General features: G+C 49.2%; 1 protein-coding gene across 1 annotated transcript in view; it reads right to left on the reverse strand.

The window, feature by feature from the left end:
• Positions 1 to 23,073, reverse strand: part of LOC119957047 (complement C3-like) — a 232,881-nt gene that overhangs the window by 92,334 nt on the left and 117,474 nt on the right. Inside the window, exons 19-21 of the mRNA XM_038784653.1 lie at positions 18,969 to 19,054; positions 15,834 to 15,973; positions 13,399 to 13,611 (exon numbers count right to left, since the gene is read on the reverse strand). Of these exons, the coding sequence (XP_038640581.1) occupies positions 13,399 to 13,611; positions 15,834 to 15,973; positions 18,969 to 19,054 (439 nt within the window). The remainder of the gene's footprint in view (positions 1 to 13,398; positions 13,612 to 15,833; positions 15,974 to 18,968; positions 19,055 to 23,073) is intronic.

Raw genomic sequence — 23,073 nt, forward strand, 5'->3', positions numbered from 1 at the left:
TTAACCTCCCAGGCAGTGCATTCCAGATTCGCACCACCCTCCTGGGTGAAAAATATTTTCCTTAAATTCCCTCTAAACATTTCACCTTAAAACTATGCCTCCTTGTTATTGATCCTTCAACTAAGGAGAACAACTGCTTTCTATCCACCATGTCCATGCGCCTCAATCTCATACATCTCAATCAGGTCCCATCTCCGCCTTCTCTGTTCAAAAGAAAACAACCCAAGTTTATCCAGCCTTTTCATAGCTATACTGCTCCATCCCATGCAACATCCTGGTGAATCTCCTCTGCACCCTCTCTAGTGCAATCACATCCTTCCTATAGTGCGTTGATGGGAACTGAACACAGTCCTCCAGCTGTGGTCTCAACAAAACCCTGTACAGCTTCAACAAAACCTTCCTGCTCTAATAATCTATGAGATGACTGATAAAGGCAAGTGTCCCGTATCCCTTCTTAACTACCTTATTAACCAGTCCTGCTGCCTTCAGGGATCTGTGGACCAGCACCCTACGTGTTATGGGCCAGGGTTTAGAGAACCCCAAAGTGAATCATGAAGTTCACCTGACCCATAACTTTTATAGATTGTGGTTATGGGGAGCACACAGGCCCACTTTACAGATGTGGTGCAACAGAGAGCTAAAGTACTTTTAAATTAAAACAATATTTATTTATGAATCCAGTTTACACTTTATAAACCCACAGTAAACATCTTAACAACTATGAACACCAATCGTCCCCACAGGTACAATATTCTATAAGTAACCCTTAATCATTCCTTGCAACATCTATAACACAGATATCAGGTTTAAATGCTTTACTGAGAGCAGTTATCACTGTTAAATTAGCAAGTGATCTGAAGACATTCCTTTCATACAGAAATCTTGTCTTGCTGGATGCAGCTCCAAATCTGCAAAACGAAACTAAACACACCCTGTAGCAGCCTGCACAAAAACAAAAGTGAAAGACAGACAGCCCACACCCACTCTCTGACATCACTGCAGTTATCTGATAAATACCCATTTCTTAAAAGTACTCTCACATGACACAAAATCCCTGTTCCTCTGAGCTTTCTAGTGCCCTGCCATTCATTGAATAATCCATCGTGTTACTCCTTCCAAAGTGTCTCACCTCACACCTCTAAGGGTTAAATTCCATCTGATACTGATCTGCCCATCTGACCAATCCATTAATACCATTCTATTACCCAAGCCCTTATTCTTCACTGCCAACCACCTGGCCAATTTTCATGTCATCTGTGAACTGATCATCTACCCCACATTTCCTTTTATATTGTTTATATATAATCACAAACAATAAGGGACCCAGAACTGACCCCTGTGGTACGCCACTGGACACAGTCCTCCAGTGACACAAACAGCCTTCGATCACCACTCTCTGTCTCCTATCAATAAGCCAATTTTGGCTCCAAATTGCCACGTTACCCTGATCCCACCTTCTTATTCAACCTCCCATGTGGGACCTTGTCAAAAACTTTGCTGGTATCCATGTAAAGTACATCAACTGCCCTACCCTCATCTACAGGTCACCTCCTCAAAACCATGACATCAAATTGTGAGGCATGACCTCCCTGTGAAATAGCCATGCTGACTGTCCCTGTTTCGCCAAGTGGAGATTGATTCTGAATTTTCTCCAATACTTTCCTTACCACTCATGTAACACTCACTGGTCTGTAATTCCCTGGCTTATCGCTACCGCTCTTCTTGAAAATTGGAACCAAATTTACCTGTCCTCCAGTCCTCTGACATCTCCCCGGTGGCCAGAAAGAAATAAAAAATTTGAGTCTTGGGATTTTCCCTAATCTTACCGCCAATACCTAATAAAGATTTTTTAAAAAATTATTTGTGCCCCCTCTTTGCCCTCCTAATTGCTTTTTTGAGTTCCCCCTGCAGTTTCTACACTCCATAAGGGCCTTTTGTACCTGTTCTCTTTTCCTTCCTATCCAGTCCTGAACATTTCTAGACATGCAGGATTCTCTAGGCTTTCGCCAATTCCATTTCGAACTGGGTGATTGGATTTGGGGTCGGTCAAAGAGGGGAAAGTATAGAGCAAGCAGAGTGGAAGGATGGGTAGATGGGGTGGGGACCTTTGTTCCGATTTCCAGTTAGGAGCCGCCATGCTAGCAGGGTATGCTAGTCAGATCGTGAACGGAAGTAGTGTGGGGATGGGGGCTGTGGAGGGTAGCCTGAGCAGTGGGGGAGGTGGGGGCGGGAGGAGTATTGGTCTGATAACGCAGTTGTTTTTTTTGGTTGGGACTAGGTGTGGATGGCAGGCGTCGCCATTTTGGATGGGCCTAGTTTAGTGAGGGGATGGTTGGGCGGGGTTTAAGTTCAGTGATGATGGCGGACCTCAGCAGAAGGGGAGGTCAAAAACCACGGTGAGGATTCAATATGGAATGTACGTGGGTTAAATCGTCCGATTAAACGGTCGCGGGTGTTTGCACACCTGAAGAGTTTGAGAGCACATGTGGGGTGGGATTCTCTCAGCCCGGAGCAGGGCCGGAGAATTCCCGTGACCGTCGCGAATTGTGCCACGCCACCCCGTGATTCGCCACAGAGCTGAGAATCACCGCCACTGGCGCCGGGGTGGTTGGAGCGGCGCCGGTGGGAGGGCACTCTACGCAGCCGGCCGGCTCATTCCCGGCCCTGGATGGGGGATGGGACGAGCGGCCATCGTGAAAAAGCCAAGTCCCGCCGGCGCTGTCCACACCTGCTCTCAGCCAGCGGGAACTCGGCATGAAAGGGTCGGGGGGGCGGCCTGTGGGGGGGGAGGCGGGGTCCGACTCCGGCGTGGGTGGGAGGGCCTTCAATGTGGCCTGGCCCGCAATCGGGGCCCACCAATTGGTGGGCCGGCCTCTCTGACTGGGGGTCTTATTTCTTCCACGACGGCCCCATTAGTCCTGCGCCATGTTGTGTCGGGGCCGGCGCGTTGAAGGAAGGTACTGCGCATGCGCTGTTGGCGCCGGTGCTAAGGCGCATGCACGTATCCCGCGGCACTCAGTTCGCACCGGGATCAGCAGCTGGAGCGGCGTGAACCGCTCCACTGCCATGCTGGCCCCTTTTGCGGGCCAGAGTTAGTCGTTGGGTCTGTCCGTTCAGGCCATCATAAAAAGCGATGCCGTTTATGACGGCATGGACACTCTGCCATGGGATTAGAGAATCCCGCCTGTGGTTTTCCGGCTGGAGTCACATCTACGGGTGAACGATCAGGTGCAGTTAAGGAAGGGATGGGTGGGGCAAACGTTTAACTCGGGGGCTGATTCTAGGTCAAGATGTGGGTTGTGATCCTGTTCAGTAAAAAGATGACATTTGAGGTAGCCAGGGAGGTGTGGTTCCCCGGAGGAGCGGGCGGGGGGGGGAGGGGGGTGGTTAGGTTTATGATGGTGAATCGGTAGGTTATTAATGGGAGAACTTGTGGGTTTGGTGAATGTAATGCATCTAATTGGGAAGATTTCCCAGTGAGTGCGCAGGGAAAAGCGTGGACCTGGGGGCCTTACCATTCAAGTTGGCCAGGGTCAGTATCAGTATTTGGGAATTCAGGTGGCTTGTGACTGGGCAACTATGCACAAGTGGAATCTGGCTGGGCTGGCAGAGGGGTTAAAAGGGATCTGAACAGGTGGGACGGCCTGCTGCTACCCCTGGTAGGTAGGGTACAGGCCATGAAAATGAAGGTGCTGCCAAGATTTTTATTTATTTTTTAAAATCGCTGCCACTATTCCATCCCAAGGCATTTTTCCGTAGGGTGGCGAAATATATCTGTGTTTGTGTGGCGAGACGTCAATGGTTAGTTGACGTTTTTGCAGAGGGGGGGGGGGCGGGTGGGGAGGCTGGCGCTCGCAAATCTGTTGCATTTCTTTTGGGCGGTGTGGAGATAAAGGGGGTCAGAGTGGGTGCAGATGGAGGAGGTCTCTTGCAGGGGAAAGAGTTTGAGGTCCTTGGCGACGGCTCCGCTTCCGTTTTCTCCAGTGAGGTATACTAGCAGTCTGGCGGCAGTGTCATCGATTCAAATTTGGAACCAATTGAGGGGGCACTTTGAGTGAGGGTACATGTCTGCACTGGCCCCTGTATGTGGGAACCATAGGTTTATACTGGAGGAGATGGATGCATTGTTTGGGAGATGTCATGAGGAAGGGATAGAGCGGGTAAGGGGCCTGTTCGCTAATGGCAAGTTTGTCAGGTTAGAGGAATTGTGGGAAAAGTTATGTGGATTAGGTGGATTGGCCATGCTAAATTGTCCGTAGTGTCCTAAAAAGTAAGGTTAGGGGGGGGTTGTTTGGTTACGGATATCGGGTGGATACGTGGGTTTGAGTCGGGTGATCATTGCTCGGCACAACATCGAGGGCCGAAGGGCCTGTTCTGTGCTGTACTGTTCTATGTTCTATGTTCTAAAAGTAGAGTTGTCAAGGGGCAGTAAGTTTAGGTGGAAGGAGAAGGCACAAGGCACAAATGGAAGGGATAAAGCGGACGTGGGAGGAAGGGTTGCGGATCGAGCTGGAGTGGGGTGCATGGAGCAAAGTAATGCATTGGGTCAACTCGACCTCCTCCTGTGGGAGGATGAGCCTTAGCCAATTCAAGGTGGTACACAGGGTTCATATGACACGGAGTCGGACTGGTGTTTTTTTCCCCGGAGTGGAGGGTGCATGTGAGAGGTGTAGGAAGCCTGCGAATAATGCTCATATCTTTGGGCGGTGTGCAAACCTGCAGGTTTCTGGGAGGCAGTGTTCGAAACTCTGTCGGGGATAGTGGAGATCAAGATGACGCCAGGCCCTTTGGTGCCGATTTTTGGGATGTCACATTAGCTGGAGCGGGTGGAGGGGAAGGGGGCCAATGTCATGGCCTTCACCGCCTGGCGAATGAGTTCCCCTTTTTCTCGCACCGCGTTTACTCCCGCGTTCATGTTTTTAATTATGGGTAAGGTACTGCTCCCGAGGATGGTAGGATTGGAATGTGCGGCGACTGTTATATCGGACCATGGCTGCACTATGCATTTGTGTTTGGAGAGGGGTTGCGGCCAATGGCCTCTTTGGAGGTTGTATCTGCATGTGACAGGATAGTCGCGGCGATAGAAATGTGCATGGAATTCAATAAGAATGAGGGGGTCTCACCCTCCATGTTCTGGGAGACATTAAAGCGTTAATTAGTGGGGAACTGATCTTGATTAAGGTGCACAGGGAGAATATCGAGAGGCAACAGTTGGTAGAGGCCATTTTGGCAATGGGCTGGCTATCCCAAGGGAGGAGTTGTTGAAAGAGAGGAAGAAGCTGCAGATCGATCTCAAATTGGTTTCAATGGGGAAGCGATTAGCCAGTTGCGTTGGTACAAGGGGTGTTTTCCGAGCGTGGGGAGAAGGCCAGTATGTCATTGGTGCACCAGTGGAGATGGGAGACATCTTCGAGGGATAGTACAAATAAAAAATCAGAGGGACAAGGTTATTTCTGACCCAAGTAAGTTAAATGGGGTGGTTGAAACCTCGTACCAAGGGTTGTGCAGGTCTGAGCCACCGGAGAGGCACACAGATATGAAACAGTTCCTGGACTGTTCGAATTTCCCGATGGTGGAAGAGGGGAAAGTGCAGGGCTGGAGGAAGTTGTGAGGTGCAATCTGAGTCGGCTCCGGGCTTGGATGCATTCCCATCAAAATTTTATAAAGAATTTGCGACGGAGTTGGGGCCTCATCTAATGGAGATGTTTAATGACTCGGTCGCCTGGGTGAGTTGCCCCTCACATTGGCGCAGGTTTTGAACTCTCTAATCTTGAAAAAGGATAAGGATCCAGAGGAATGTGGGTCTTAGCGGCCCACATCACTATTAAATGCAGACGCAAAGCTATTGGCTAAGGTGCTGGCCAAGCGCTTGAGGATCGCATACTGGGGTGGTAGCGGAGGATCAGACGGGATTTATGAAGGGCCCACAATTGTCGGCCAATATAAAGAAGTTGCTCAATGTAGTGATGTTGTCCCCGTCGGGTCCGGAGCCGAACGTAACAATTTCCATGGACGCAGAGAAAGTGTTCAACCGGGTCGCGAGCGAATATCTTTGAGATACTGGGGAGTTTGGGTTTGGACCCAGATTCATTTCCTCGATCAGACTACGGTATAGGGCCTTCAAAGGAAGTGTTCGCACTAACGAATTAAGTTTGGAGTATTGAGGTTCCGGTGGCGAAATGTTGGTGGCGGTCGTTGGTTCTTCCAGGGGGTGGCGGATGAGTGTCAGAAGTGTGGGCAAGGACCAGCAAATCATGTACAGATGTTCTGGGGCTGTGAGAAGTTGGAGAGATACAGGAAGAGGGTGTTCAGGATATTATCAAAGGGGTAGAGGCCGGGCCAGACCAAATGGTGGCGATAGTTGGGATATCAGAAATGCCGGAGCGGATAGAGAGGAGGAAGCCAAACATTGTGACCGTCACCTCTCTCTTTACCCGGTGAAGGAATTTGCTGGAATGGTGGTCGACAACGCCCCCAGGGTGGCAGCCTGGCTGGAGGATCTGCACGACTTTTTCCAGCTTGAAAAGGAGAAGTTTGAAATGAGGGGACCATCGGAGGGCTATGGCAAGAATTGTTCATCTGGGGTGGGGGGGGGGGCGGAGAGCATATGAGAATATGGGACGAAAACGAAGGAGTGCTAGTCCGCCTGAGAGCTCGGGTTTGGTGCGGAGTTCTGTGGGAGGAAGGATGGCAGGAGCAAGCTCTGTGCCCATTACAGTGGACACGCTGGCCGAGGTGATGGTGGTGAAGTTTGAGCGGCAGTTTGGCAAGCATTTTGAGCAGCATGGAAAGGAGATGATGCAAAGGCACAAACAGTTGGGAGGCGATACTTTGGCTCCAATAAAGGAGGCTCTTGGTAAGACGTCAACGGTGTTGCGGTTGCAAGGAGAGGTGCTGAAGGAGGTGGAGGAGGCATTGACGCAGCCCAGCAACCAGCTCGCCTCGATGTGAGAGGAGCTGCGGAAGGCAGAGGAAAGTAATAAAGGGCTGAGAGCTAAAGTGGAGGACCTGGAGAGCAGGTCACGGCGGCAGAATCTGCGGGTCGTGGGTCTGTACGAGGGGCTGGAGGCTGACAGAGTACTTTTCGGAGATGTTCGCCAAGTTATTGGGAGAGAGAACACCTCCCTCTTTGAGCTGGATAGAGCTGTGTGGTCGCTCCAGCCAAAGGCAAATGAGCCACCGAGAGCTGTGATAGTTTCTTTCCACAACTATCAGATGAAGAAGAAGGTGCTGAGCTGGGCCAAGCAGAATCAAGATGGTATTGAACAGTTCCCACCATGTGTCATAGCCCTCCGCTGATCCCCTCATTTCAAACTTCATTTTTTCAAGCCGGAGAAAGTCGTGCAGGTCCCCCAGCCAGGCTGCCATCCTGGTGGCGTTGTCGAATCAACCAGGTGCCAGACATCACGGTAGACCTATCAAGACGGCAGCAACTTTTAAAAGGGCGACGGCAGTGCTTTACAAAAGTAATGTGTGGTTCGGGGAGGTCTACACGGTGAAGTTGAGAGTTACGCATACCTCCAAACACTATGGGCGAAATTCTCCCCCCCCCACGACGGGTGGGAGAATAGCGGGAGGGCCTTCCCGACTTTTTTGACGCCCTCCCGCTATTCTCCCCCCCCCCCCGCCGAAATCCTGACACGAATCGCTGCCGCCGTTTTTTTACGGCCGGCAGCGATTCACAGCTGTTAGAAGGGCCGAAGTCCCAGCCCTTTACGACCTTTTTACGAACGGCAAACACACCTGGTCCTGCCATTCGTAAAAACGTCGTGACCACCTGGAAAAAAATAACCATGGCACCGATTGGCACGGCAGTACCACGGCCGTGCCAAGGGTGCCATGGGCCCGCGATCGGTGCCCACCGATCGCGGGCAGCAGGCCCGATGCCCGCGCACTATTTGTCCTTCCGCCGCCCCGCAGTATCAATATGCGGGGCGGCTGAGGGGCAACCCGGACCGCGCATGCGCGGGGTTTGCGCAAAAACGCGATGACGTCACCCGCGCATGCGCGGGTGGAGTCTTCCCACCTGCGCATGCGCGGCTGACGTCATATGACGCGTCAGCCGGCGCTAAGTCCGACAAGCGGGCTTAACGATTTTCGTTAAGCCCGACTTGTCGGGGCCTCCGACGTCGGGCTGCTAGCCCCGACGGGGGACCAGAATCGGTCCCCCGTCGGGAAGGGGCGCGATGCCGTAAAACCCGGGCGGGTTTTACGGCAGTTTGACGATTTCTCCCGTTTTGGGAGAATTTCGCCCCAGAATCGGTCCCCCGTCGGGAAGGGGCGCGATGCCGTAAAACCCGCCCGGGTTTTACGGCAGTTTGACGATTTCTCCCGTTTTGGGAGAATTTCGCCCTATTATTTTGAGACAGAGAAGGAGGCGGAGGCGTACGTGAGGCCCAAAGAATTGGGACTGAATTGAGTTGGGCTTTGTTTTCGTATGTTGTTGTTGGGAGAGGATTGTTTGGAAAAGTTGGGGTAATGTGTTGTTTTTTATCCCCGTTTGTTTAGGGCTTATCATGTTAGGTTGTTTAAAAGGGTTGGGTTTGGAGGGGGGTTTTCTGGTGGTTTTGTACTAGGTATATGAGGTGGGGGGACTCTGGCGGGGGCCACCTCGCTAGCAAATGTGAGTAGGATGGTGAATGGGAGCGAGCTGGGCACAGAGGCCGCAGCCAGCTAAGCCTATGTGGACATGGTTGGATGGGCCTGGGAGGAGGGATTGTGGGTGGGTTGGGGAGTATATAGAGAGAAGTGGTTTTGAGAGGAAGTGATTGGGAGATTTCTGGGAAGGAAGGCGGGGTAGCTGGCAGATGGTGACAAGTGGCATGGCCTGTGCCCGCTTGGGAGGGCAGGGCCTGTGCCCGCTCAGGGGGGAAGCCGGGGCCAGGTGCCCACTCGTAGGAAGGGGTCAGGTGCCATGGTCATGACTAATAGGAGGGAATGGGGACAAAATCCCCCCTACCCAGTCCGAATGGTCACTGGAACGTGCGGGGGTTGGATGGACTGGTGAGGCAGGCGAGTTTTCTCGTATATGAAGAGCTTGAGAGTCGATGTGGTGCTGTTGCAGGAGACCCACTTGAGGGTGAAGTAGCAAGTTAGGCTGCGGAAGGGTTGGATGAGGGGGGTGTTCCACTCAGGCTTTGATAGTGCCGGGAGTATGGGTACTAATGGGTAAGAGAGTTAGGTTTTAGATGGAGAAGGTGGTGGCGGATGAGGATGGCAGGTATGTTATAGGAACGGATGCATTGGAGGGAAGGTTGGTGATGTTGGTTAGCGGGTATGCCCGAATTGGGATGATGTTGGCTTTATGAAGAGGATGTTGACCCCATACCAAGCCTGGACACACATCAATAAATTTAAGGTGGAGATTGAAATAGTGTTGCATCCAAAGGTGGACTGGTCTCAGACGCACTCATTCACCCCTTCAGGGGGAGGGGTGGGGGGGGGGGGGGGGGATAGGGAGAGCTGACCCGTGGCAGTTCTTGCATCCAGGAGTAGACAGTATTCCTTTTTTTCGCCAGTGCACAATGCTTACTCAAGGATTGACTTCTTTATTATGGGAAGGTTATTGCTGTCAGGAATGAGGAAAGCGGAATACTTGCCAATTGTCATTTTGGATCATGCTTGCCTCATGGTGTATGTGATCCTTGAGAAGGGGCCTGCACAGAGGCTGGATGTGGGACTGCTTGTGGATCCAAGTTTTTGTGCAAGGATGAGAAGAGTGATTGATGATTACATGGGTTCAATAAGAATGGGGAGGTCGACTTCCGGTGGCAGCCATGGTGTTAGTGGTCACACACAGGGCAGCTCCTGCTTGAAGGCACAGAAAAGAGCTCTTTTTACTCGATATTGGGTGGAATTTGATGAGAAGGTGTAGGTGAAGGTCGGAGGAGCAGTTTCCCCCAAGAGTGGTATGTCTGCTGGTTATCAAACCCGGCAGAAGACGGTGGCTAGAGAGTTCAAGGAAACCTGTGCTGCAGCAGCCAGTGTAAGGATGGCTGCGGGGGAAGGCCTGGTGCAAGATGAAAGGCCCCAGATGGACTAGTTGATGACTTTTATTAAGGAGGAATTCTGCCAACACAGGAAGAAAATATGGGAGGATCGCTCGAAGACCGTTTAAGGATCTGTGGCACCCCTGACGAATTCGATGGAATGGGTGGAGAGGTGTTTGGAGGTGCAGGGGTTCCAGATTCGGGAGATCGAAGGAGTGATCTCCGACCACCGCAATCGTGTGGTGGCTGTGGAGGTGGAGGTGGGGCTCCTAGGAGACCTTTGTAAAACGTTGAGGGCAAAGGTGGAGGAGCAAGAGAATACCTCAAGATGGCAGGACCTGCGAATAGTGGGCCTGCCTGAAGGAATTGAAGGTGTGAGTGCCGCGAGGCACGTCTTGAAGATGCTGGCGGGGCTGGTGGCGTAAGGAGTGCTGGATAAGGCCCCTGAAGTGGGCCAAGCGCATAGGTCCCTGAGGCAGAAGCCGAGAGCTGGGGAGCCTCCACAGGCGGTGATCATGAGACTCCGCACATTTGTGAAGAAAGAGAAGATTTTGTGTTGGAGCAGGGAGAAGCGTGTCTGCGACTGGGAGGGGAATAAGGTCCGAATTTATCAGGACATCAGAGCCAAGTTGGCGAAGTAGTGGGCAGGGTTCAACAACGCCAAGGCCAGACTGTACCAGCGTAGGATCAGGTTTGGGGTGCTCAACCCCACAAAATTATGAGTGACGCTCGGGGGCCGGGAGTATTATTTCGATACTCCGGAAGCGGCCAAAGACTTCATTAAGGAGCACAAACTAGGGGAGAACTGAGTGGACAATACTTGGGAATCGGGGTGCTGGCATTTCGTAATGGTTAGAAGTATGCTTGAAGTGGGGATAAACTTATTAAACCTGCTGGACTTTAACCTGGTGTTGTGAGACTTCTTACTGTGCTCACCCCAGTCCGACACTGGCATCTCCACATCAGAAGTGGGGGTGGTATTGGGGGATTTCTGGCCCTACCAGTTTGGAGGCGGCCCTTTTTGGGGGTTAGCTGTTTACTGATGTGACTGTAAGGGGTTGTAGAGGTGAAAGGTTTATGTGGGGATGGATGTTCCCATCCCCCACTCCTGTTTTATGGAACTGTTTGTGTTTTGCTGGCTTTTGGAGGAGGCAGTCTGGAGTTCAGGAGAACTCTTTGTTTGGGTGGAGGAGGGAAAGATCAGCAGGGAGCCTACTTCCTTGAGCTGAGGACTGGGAGGTGATGTTGGACAGGGGCTACTGCGCTAGCAAGTAATGCTGGGGAAAGGAAGTGAGGCGGTGAGGGAGAAGGCCGAGAGGGGTGGCCCGGGTGGGGGTGGGGGGGTTGGGGGGGGGTAGTTTGTTGCGATATGGCAGGGTGTGAGAGATTACATGGTCAGGGATGGAGAAGGGGACCATCTGGGATGGGCTAGATGCAGGGTGGAATTTAGGGGGCGGAAGCTAAAATGACGGACAGCAGAGGGGATTGGAGAAGTAAGCCTCCGGTAAGGCTGGAAATGTGGAACATCCGGGACCTGAATGGGCTGGTTAAAAGATCGCGGGTGGTCGCGCACCTCAAGAGCTTGAAAGCGGGGGGGGGGGGGGTGCACCTCTGTGTGAAAGGCCAGGTTAGTTTAAGGGAGGGGTGGGTCGGGCAGGTTTTCCTCGGGGTTTGATTCAAAATCGAGAGGAGTGGCGATTTTAATGAGCAAAGAAATCGGATTTGTGAGTGCGAAAGAGGTGAGGGATCCGGGTGGGAGATATGTGATTGTGAGTGGGGTATTGGAAAGGGCATCGCTGGTGTTGGTAAATGTGTGTGCCCCAAATAGGGATGATCTGTGTTTTATAAGGGATCCAGATTTGATCATGCACCATGAGAGGAGGTTTTAACTGTGTCCCAGAGCCGAGAGTGGACAGGTCGAGCCCCAGGTCGATGGGTAGGGTATGAATGGCAAGGGAGCTGCGGGGGGGTTTGGAGAGGATGGTTATGGTAGATCCAATGCTGTCAGAACCCAGGGAGAAGGGAATATTCCTTCTTTTCACACATCTATAAGGTATATTCGAGGATTGATTACTTTGCAGTGAGTCGGGAGATTTTGGTTAGGGTGGAGGGGGCAGAGTATGTGGGGATAGTTATCTCGGACCTTATGCTCCACTGGCTGGAGATTCAGTTTAGAGCGGGATGAGAGCAGAGGCCGGGGTGGAGGTTTGACTTGGGCTGTTGGCGGACGGAGGTTTTTGTGATCAGGTGCGGGCTGCGAGTCAGGAGTAGGTGGAGTTGAATCAGAATGGGGAGGTGGCGGTGGGCATATTTTGGGAAGCCATGAAGGCAGTGGTATGGGTGGGGGGGGGGGGAGTTATTTTGTTTAAGGCTCGTGCGGATAGGGAAAGGAGGGAGGAACGTGACCATCTAGTGAGCGAGATAGTGGAGGTGGACAGGGAGTATTAGAGGGTGCCCACCAAGGAGGGATTGGCGAGGAGGAAAACAGGGAAATACTGACGATATGACTGGGGCTGGGGATGTGGTGTCGGAGCCGAGGAAGATAAACAAGATGTTTAGGGAGTACTACCAGGGACTTCATGAGGCGGACCCGGGGGAAGAGAGGAGGGGGACATGGGGCGGTTTCAGAACAAGCTGGAATTACCCCAGGTGGAAGCAAAGAGGCAGGGAATGGGAGAGCCCCTGGAGCTGAGGGAGGTGCTGGATAGTATCAGAGGTATGAAGTCAGGGAAGGCTCCAGAGCCGATGGGTTCCCGGCGGAATTTTATGAGGAATTTGCGGCAGACCTGGCACCACATCTGTTGGGGTGGAGAAGGGGGAGCTACCAGAGACAATGAAAACTGTTAAGATTTTTAAAAAGTATAACGGGTTGGCACTTTGGAAGCAGACATATGAAAAAAATATCAAGGAACGTATTAGTGTCTATGTAGTTTTGTACTTCACCAACTGGCTTGGTGTCAAAAAGCAAGAGTGCAGTGACAGCAGACTCAAAAATGGTTTTCAAAAAGGAATTGGAGAGGCAACTGAGAGAAAGAAACTATGCAGGGCTATAGAGAAAGGACAGGGAAGTGGGAAGAGCCAAAATAGTCTTGCAGAGAACCACCACAGGTTTGATGGACTGAATAAATTGCTTCAGTACTGTAAACATTGTATGATTCTAATCAGTAAATTAGAATATTCATTAAAGGTCCAAAGATGTGCAGGTTAGATGGATTGGCCATGCTAAATTGGCCCTTAGTGTCCGAAAGGTTAGGTGGGGTTACTGGGATAGGGTGGGAGAGTGGTCCAAGGTAGGATGCTCTTTCGGTGTGTTGGCGGAGACTTGATGGGCCAAATGGCCTTCTTCTGCACTCCAGGGATTCACTGATTGTACGACAACGTCAAGCACATCCCGAAATGCCATACTTACGACCACCAGAAGAGGTTTCCTCACACCATCAGTAACAAGTTTGTCATAGACTGAGGCTTTGACTTCAATATCTATTTCTCCGATTATCAATGGGACTATGACATAAGGCACAGCAATGGATCCTTTTGCAGGGACAGTAACTTGTTGTCTGTATTTCTGTGTCTGTTTTGCGCTGCTGCAAATGTTTTCATTGTATGGAAATTCCACACGCACCTAGAATTTAAAAAAACAAGTCAATTATAAAATAATATTAAACGGTGGAATTATTTTTAAGGAGAATCTATAAAACATTCTCATTAAGTCAAATATTACAGATGCAACACTCGCAACTCTTTTGCTTCAATGCACCTCTTCTGATTTGCAAACTGGAGGTTGAGAATACTATTTTCCTTTGATAAAATTCCTTGTATAACTGAACTGTAATTGACGGCATGTGTATAAAATTACTGGCCTACATTCACACAGCATCATTTCAGCAACAGAACAATGCACGGTGCGGAAGGCAAAGCTCAATTGCAGAATTGGCGTCAGAAACCAAGTGTAATAGCCGCAGAAGCTGCTACTAAACGAAGCAGAGGCCTCAGCAGCTTGAAATGCATGCTGTGTGACCAGGATTTCCTGCATAGACCTATATCTGAGTTTTTTCAAAGGAGTAAAACAACAACCAACACCTGAAGCATCTGAGCAGTGCAGCAACTGAGAGTGGCACCAATTAATTTCCCCCTTCCTGCCAAAATTTTTCAATGAAGCAAATCCACAGAAATTTGTTATGGTCAGCAGTGGCATCACATTGTTACCGGTACAATAAGAGATTTACTATTTTTGAATAAAAGTTAGCATCTCTTAGAAATTGACATTTGTCAACTGAAAACAGTCCTAAAGTTTCCAATTACTGATCTGCTGTTTTCTCATCGAGACACAACTTTTATTTCTCAGTATTCCTGTGCTAAACCCAGGACAAAGATATCCATGGTGCGAGATTATTTTTATTCCACCTTTATTAAGTTATGCTGTGGATAACAATATGACCTGGCTCCAATATTGCATGAGTCAACATTGCATCTGTTAATAGTCTAAAATTCCAACCAAGGTTGGTGGCCCCAAGAAATGTACCTTATTTACCTTGGGTCGCAATAATTTCTCAATAGGGGGAACACCCATAATCAATCTTTTCCTGCAACCTACCACCTGCAATCTCCCTTACCTCTATGAAGCCTTTGAACATATTGGGTGGGATTGTCCGGTCCTTCCTGCCGGTGGAATCTTCTGGTCCTGCTGAAGGTGAACCCGCCCCCTTCTCAGCGGGTTCACTGGCAGCGCAGCCTGTGAGCCGTGTAATTGACTATTGACTTCAGCAGGAACAGTTAATCCCACCGGTGGCCACTCTGAGCCACCATCGCCACAGAATAAACACCTCTGGGTCTGGAAAAGCCTGGCCATTATCTTCCAAAATCTATACTCGTCTTTCTCACGATATCAGGTTTGAACCATTCCAATCATCTGTTTTACCCTCCTACAGGACCAGAAAACCCTAATGAAAGTGACCAAGAACATTCTCTGCAAGTGTCAGGAAGTTACATCCTCCTTTACTGGCTGTATTAACCACTCTCCAGCCTTTAACACCATCCACTATAATCATCATCCATCAATGGAGAGGTGGATTCAATGGGAAATCTGAGTGACAGCGGTGAGAGCAGAAGATCTCGCCGCCGCAGGTCAATGACGGGCTGCCTCCTGCCACCAAGAAAAACACAGTTGGGAGGCCAGGAAACCTCGCCCATGATTTCAAATCATGGCAGCTGGACAATTTAAATTCAATTAATTAAATTTGGAAATGAAAATCCAAAAGAAAGGACCCGCATATCGAGACATAGGAACAGCTTCTTCCCCACAGCTACCAGACTCCTCAACGACTCCCCCACGGACTGATCTGTTCCCTGTAAGAACACTATTCACAACGCCCTATGCTGCTCTTGCTCATGTATTTGCTTTGTTTGGCCCATTGTTCCGCACTATAACCATTCACTGTTTGTCGATGTACCATTTGTCAATGTATTCTGTCGATTTTTCTTTTTTGTCTACTATGTACATACTGCGTACGTTCCGTTGGACGCAGAAATATACTTTTCACTGTACTTTGGTACATGTGACAATAAATCAAATCAAATCAAAAACTAGTACCAGTTATGCTGACCATGAAATTGACAGATTGCCATAAAAATCAAATTGGTTCACTAATATAGGGACAGAAACTCACATCCATATGCTGCCTGGCCTGTTTGTGACTGCAGACCCTAGCAGCATAATTGACGTTTATCTGCCGTCTGAAGTCACCCAGTCGTGCTCAAGAAGGTAGCTCACCTTACCAGCACTGTCTGCATTCCTCAAATGAGTGGTAATCTTCTCTGAGGAGATAAATACATTGCCAAAATTACCTGAATTTCATCTTCATCATAATTGTACAGGATTGCTCTAATTTCCACTTGTTCATTGCGGATGACAGAATATGGAAGTCGAAGGTCAATGAAAAAATCCTTCTGCACTACGAGCTCATAAGGCTGAGCAACACATATTCCTGCAGAAAGGTACCATCATAATTAGGAAAAGGCATCACAATTTTAATTAAAAACTTTATACATAGGAACATATGGGCTGGTTTAGCTCACTCAGCTAAATCGCTGGCTTTTACAGCAGACCAAGCAGGCTAGCAGCACGGTTCGATTCCCGTACCAGCCTCCCCTGGACAGGCGCCGGAATGTGGCGACTAGGGGCTTTTCACAGTAACTTCATTGAAGCCTACTCGTGACAATAAGCAATTTTTGTTTTCATTTCTCATTTCATTTCATATGGCGTAGGAGTAGGGGTAAGCCATTTGGCTCCTCGAGTCTGCTCCACAATTCAACTAGATCATGGCTGATCTACTTCACTGCATGAAAAAACACAATTACCTCTGTAATGAACTCCAATTGGCTTTACTGGTTGACCAATTGGAGTATGAGCTCCCTCAATGATAGCTCATTGAGGGGGCCCATATAATCACCTGTGTAGGCTTTGTGAGCAGTTTTAAGTTGACTGGACTGCTAGCAGCACTGTTTGTAGCTGCTCCTGTAATATCGTTATTGTAAATAAATATTGGTGTGGTGACAGAACTTCTGCCTCCCGTGGATTACTACAATCTCCAAAGCTGAAAACAGTGACAAGGACAAAATGTTTTCAATTTTATCTTCTTTGTTGCCAAGTTTATCTGTGAATGGAATGACTATCATCACTCCCTTGCATATGGAATTGTGTGTCTTTAAGTGTGATTGTTAATAGGTATTTTAAATAATCTCTTAACTCTATCTGCTTCTAATGTCCTCGTACAATCATCACAGATCTACACCACCCACACAAGGTACACAGCAACCAAGACTCCTTCAACAGCACTTTCCAAAAATATGCCTCTACCACCTAGAAAAACAAGGGCAGCAGATAGCTGGAAATCTCACCATCTGCAATTTCCTCTCCAAGTCTCACCCCATCCTAAATTGGAAACGTATCATCATTCCTTCACTGCCTGGGTCAAATTCTGAAACTCTTTCCTGAACGACACTATCGATGCTACACCACACTGAACACAGTAATTCTGCTTTGCCAGTAATACCCACAGCTCATTATCAAATAAAAGGGCTTTGCGATCTCTGCTCCAAACTGGTGATATTTCGTTTTTTTCCTTTGGACAATCTTTGATATATTTGGGAATTTTATGGAGCCCGACATGGGGAAGCACGGTAGCATGGTGGTTAGCATAAATGCTTCACAGCTCCAGGGTCCCAGGTTCGATTCCCGGCTGGGTCACTGTCTGTGCGGAGTCTGCACGTCCTCCCCGTGTGTGCGTGGGTTTCCTCCGGGTGCTCCAGTTTCCTCCCACAGTCCAAAGATGTGCGGGTTAGGTGGATTGGCCAGGCTAAATTGCCCTTAGTGTCCTAAAAAATAAGGTTAATGGGGGTTGTTGGGTTACTGGTATAGGGTGGATACGTGGGCTTGAGTAGGGTGAACATTGCTCGGCACAACATTGAGGGCCGAAGGGCCTGTTCTGTGCTGTACTGTTCTAATTCTAATACTTGTCTTCCACATGAGCAGTAGATGAATTCTTCAAGCGTGAACAAGGCCAAATATACTCAGTTGAGAGAGGAGGTTGGGACGACTGGAAGACTTTAGGAATATTGAATTCTAAGTGTTGGGCAACTTGGGGTTTAAATTCTGGGGTTAGAGTGTGTTTAACTATAGTGGCCATGTTTGTTTAAAAATAATTGGACAATCTTTGATATATTTGGGAATTTTATGGAGCCCGACATGGGGAAGCACGGTAGCATGGTGGTTTCCAGGGCCCCTGTGGTGTTCTCCCTATCACAGGCATCCCTGTGGGTGGACTTCATATCTCTGCGGTCCTGGGAGGTACAGGTCAAGTGGGAGGGGAGCACCCAGGCAATCCAGGGGTTGGAGGCTGCTGTGCAATGTGGAAGGGTGGCGGGTGGGTCGGGACCAATTTGCAGTGGGCCACGATAGTAGAGATCATAAGTGAACCATGCACAGATGATACCTGGCCTCATGGACCAGAGAATCACGGGAGGGCGGAACATAGGGCGCCGTGCCCGCTAAGTGGATGCAAATGGATCATTACGACTCATTTCCATTTAATTATATGTTCCCACTAAAATGCGGCACTGACATTTGCTACCAATGGGGCGAGGGGTGGGGTGGGGGGGGGGGGGGGTCGGAGCATCGCAATAGCTTCGGCACCAATCCAAATTTTGCCCCAACACCCGATTCTCCGTCCCATCAGGTTCGGAGAATCCAGCCTTCAATGTCTGTGCCGGGTTGATCTGCCTGTCAGCTGTTGCTTTTCTTTCAAGTCCTGACACATACAGAACAACAACTATGCAGTTATCGGGACTCATCTGAACAATGCCTGGAGCTGCCTGCGGAGTTCAGGATGGAGGGCGCCCACAATCCTGGAACACCACAGCAGTGTGTCAGGCGTGCATCTGCAGGTCGAGTTTCTACATGAGGTGTTCTGGAGGTGGTCCATCTTCCAACCTCAGGATATTCCTGGAGATCCATCTTCTTTCTCAGATGGTCCAACTTCCAGTCTCAGAGTGCTCTCAGAGCTCTATCTTCATTTGCAGGAGATCCATCATCTTTCTTCAATACTGGGTCAGTGACGTTGGATACCTTTTCAATATGGCACCCGGGCAATACGGTGGACTATGTGCCACCCAGGCCTGCCCTGCCACGAAATACGCCGGAAATGCCCACATGTATTATTAATGAGGTTGGCACAGGAAGATGTGGCGTGTATTCCCACCGTCGTGTTTCCACCCCCCACCATGGCACTTACCCACCATGGCACTTAGTCTCAAAATGGGAGGATTCCACCCCATGTTCCAAATGGTGGATCAAATGGCTTCTGCTCTCAAGTCTTTAGACAAGAAAGATCACAACAGAGGTCATATGACTACGACAAGCTTACAGCAAGTCACATTGTACAAAGGCACTTTCCAAAAATGACTAAGCTGAAAATCACTTACCTTTCTGTGATGACACACTGACGGCTTGTATTTCCCAAGTAGTAATTGAGTCTTTAAGATAACCAGATACCTCCTTTGTGACAACGCTGATTAATAAAAAGAAAAATATATTTTGATTGAATACTTCTTGACCAACACTGTGAACACCTTGACTATAATTGTCATTTATTTGTGAAATCAACTACTGGACTGTTGCTACCCTTTATTTGACTGCTACCTATTAACCTATATTCAAGATAATACAAACCATTACTGGTTTTATGGATCAGTAATAAATGCTCTGCCTAAAGGCAGGTCCTTGCCTCATTCTCTGTTGATGCTTCCTGCTGCCCTGTTTTTCTTGGCGGTTTTGTCAATCTGCCATTGCCATTTCTGGGGCGCAGTGAGGAGCTAAGTCCCAATTCTACCTCAGCTGGAATGGAAGTTGAACCTGTTGCCATTATTCTAAACCATTACACCCGACATCAAACCAACTAGCTAAGTTGACCAGCAGCCTCCGCCCCCAACCCCCAAGTAATCCAAACACTACAGAGTAAAAATTAATATTTGCTTAGTGTAATCTTTCTAGGAGTGTCAGTATGGCTCAGATGGTGTAGATGGCGAACCTCCGACTCAGAAGGTTGTGGTTCCAGTCCCATTTGGGACTTGAGCACAAAAATCTTGCCTGAGGCCCCAGTGTGGTACTGAGGTACTGCTGCACGATCTGGGGCTGCCGTCTTTCGCGTTCCATATTAACCTTGGCTCTGTCTGCCCTCTTGGGTGAAATTAAATATCCTACAGACACTATTTCAGAGAAGAGCAGGAGAGTTCTTGAAGTGTCCTGCCCAATATCTCTCAAACAACATCAGAAAAAAAAGACTGTAAACTGGTCACTTTCACACCAGGGCCTGTATCTGTGCTGTTTCCGGCTCTCACCCTGAACTGAAAAATCTCAGTGACTTTGCTTCCAATTTCCACCTTTCCAATGCCTGCATATGATTAATCTGTCTTTTTCTGTACTTTCTCAACTTCTTTTGCCTCCATTCCTGAGACTAGGCTATCAACAATTGAAATGAAATGAAAATCGCTTATTGTCACGAGTAGGCTTCAATGAAGTTACTGTGAAAAGCCCCTAGTCGCCACATTCCGGCGCCTGTCCGGGGAGGCTGGTACGGGAATCGAACCGTGCTACTGGCCTGCTTGGTCTGCTTTAAAAGCCAGCGATTTAGCTTTGTGAGCTAAACCAGCCCCAATTTAAACTACCTTGACTATGCTTCCCCATACACTGCTTTCCGTAAAGACTCTATTCCACTCTCCAAGTTTCTCCATCTCCGCAGCATCTATTCTGAGAATGCAACATTACATACTTGTGTTTCCAATAGGTCTTTCCTTTCCTTCACCTCCTCCCCCGCCCCCACCACGGTTTACAGGGTCCTTGACTGTGTTCACATACTTCCGCTTTCACCCCTTCCTCTCTCTCCCAGAACTACATGAGGCTTCACTCACCTTCCACCCACTAGCAACAGTATTCAAAGGATATAACAGATTTGGCAGCGCGAGGACACCTGCCTATCTCAGAAGCATCCCCCTTTGAATATTCAAGACTTTGCCCGCCAGATAAATCCTGTCATAAGCCAGTCTACCTGTTGAAAAAACAATTTGGGCAGAAATTCTGGGAGACACAGTATAGGAATTTAGGCAATATATTTATTCTAACTGACTGAACTCAACCCGCTAGAGATAGCAAAGGGCTGTGACACCTCTGCAGATCTGCCTTGACCACCCCACCAAGCTCGTATAATTCAGCTTCTGTAACTGTCCCCACTCTCCTGCCACTAATACACTCAAGTACTGGAAGCTGGTCCCTGCCTATCAAAACGGCAGCCCCCTTGCTAATAATAACCTTGATGAGTGTAACAAGTAGGCTTACATTAACACTGCAATGAAGTTACTGTGAAAATCCCATAGTTGCCACACTCCGGCGCCTATTTGGGTACGCCGAGGAAGAATTTATAATGTCCAGTTCACCTAACAAGCACATCTTTCGGGACTTGTGGGAGGAAACCGAGCACCCGGAGGAAACCCACGCAGACACGGGAAGAACGTGCAGAAAGTGACCCAAGCATAGAATCGAACCCAGGTCCCAGGCGCTGTGAAGCAACAGTGCTAAAGACTGTGTTACTGTGCACCCATATCATGTATCACCATCCCAGATCTGCAGTCACCTTCTTCGTGGGGGTCAGGGATTATGGGGAGAAGGCAGGAGAATGGGAATCAGAAAATATCAACCATGATTGAATGGCGGAGCAGACTTGATGGGCCGAGTGGCCTAATTTTGCTCCTATGTCTTATGGTCTTATGTGGAAACAAACTAGTTAATTAATTAGGATTGCCACCCCATGGGCCCTGTTGTCAAATCCCAAGTGGAACGCCTAGCTCACCAAAATCTTCCAGAGCCTAACCTGGTCTCATTCCCGCATGTGCATCTCCTGTAAAAGTGCAACATCAGCTCCAAACTCCTTAGGTGGGCAAAAGTCCTCTCCCTTTTAACTGGTCCCCCAGGCCCTGCACGTTCCTCATGACCAGGCGTGTAGGGGGCTTCACACCACCCCACGGCCGTGAGTCAGCCATCACCACCTCGATAGATCAAACACTCCTCAACTATACCCAGGCCCTTGGGAAACCGAAGATGACTACCTGCCCAACTTGAAGACGAGACAAAAAGAAACTTCTGATCATAGCCAGTCCTGCAACCCCCCCCCCCCCCCCCAGAGGACTTGCCGCCTGTATTAACCACGTTCCCTTTTCAACCAACCATGCTAGACTCATCAAGCCGCTCTGATTGGCCCAACAAGTCAATTTCCCACACCACTCCCATTAACCAGTCTGACTGTTCACGCTAGCAAGGTGACCACCGCCACCCCCCTGAGGTATGATCCCCAAACACTACTGAACCCAAGACCTGTGATTCCCCATCCCCCACCCTCGTCCCACATCCTACCATCCAAATATAGCTAATCACCAATAGCACAAAGAGAAGACTAAGAGAATTCTTCTCATCATCAACAAGCAAATGACATAGCCACAGAGAGCAAGACAAACATAACCCACAATAATGTAGTATATTATAATAACCACTGCTCAGCCTGCAGCAAAAGAAAAAATCCGTGACCGTAACCCCCAATATAACAATATTTATAGTTGCCCCAGGCTCACTTGTACAAACAAGAAAAAATAGAGCAAAAAAAAAAATGGTCCAACAGCCCAACCCCACAAACAACTCCACGTCCTTGTTCCCTGACAAAGCCCTCAGCTTGCTCTGGCAAATTGAAATTTAATCACTCGAGTCCAACGTGACCCTCAGCCTCGCCGTATAAACCACTCCGAAACGCACACTCTTTTTTTATAAAGAACCGCCTTCATCTTGTTGAAGACTGCTCTTCTTGCCAATTCAGAGCCACTGTAAATATGCACCGTATTGCCATCCCAGTTGATATTCTGTTGTTTGGCCCATTGCAGGACCCGCTCCTTCCTCTGATAGCTACGGATCGAATGATTACTACACGTGGTGGCTTGTTCGGCTTCTGTCTCCGAGCTCGGTGCACCCTGTCTAATTCTGGCAGAGCAAACTCCTCATCACCACTCACCAGTCGGGAGAACATTGTTGAAAAATATTCTGTTGGCTTTGCGCCCTCCGACCCCTCTGGCGGGCCAAAGGTCTGATCATCAACCTTGGTTTTCAGGTCCTTGTTTTGCTCTGGCAGAATCAGCACTGCGGTTTCCAATGAAACCAGTCAGTCCTCACGGCCAGATTGGGTCTCTTCAACACCCTTTATTGTCCCACCCTGTTCCATCACAGCCCTGACAGTTTTGCCCAACTGCTCCTCGAGGCAGGGGCTCACTCAGCTAAATCGCTGGCTTTTAAAGCAGACCAAGCAGGCCAGCAGCACGGTTCGATTCCCGTACCAGCCTCCCCGGACAGGCGCCGGAATGTGGCGACTAGGGGCTTTTCACAGTAACTTCATTGAAGCCTACTCGTGACAATAAGCGATTTTCATTTTTCTTTTTTTTTTCAGGAGCCCAATGCCACCTCGTCGGAGGTTTTAAAAGACTGCTTCAGTTCCCT

This window comes from Scyliorhinus canicula, chromosome 25, assembly GCF_902713615.1.
Source record: "Scyliorhinus canicula chromosome 25, sScyCan1.1, whole genome shotgun sequence".
NCBI lineage: Eukaryota > Metazoa > Chordata > Chondrichthyes > Carcharhiniformes > Scyliorhinidae > Scyliorhinus > Scyliorhinus canicula.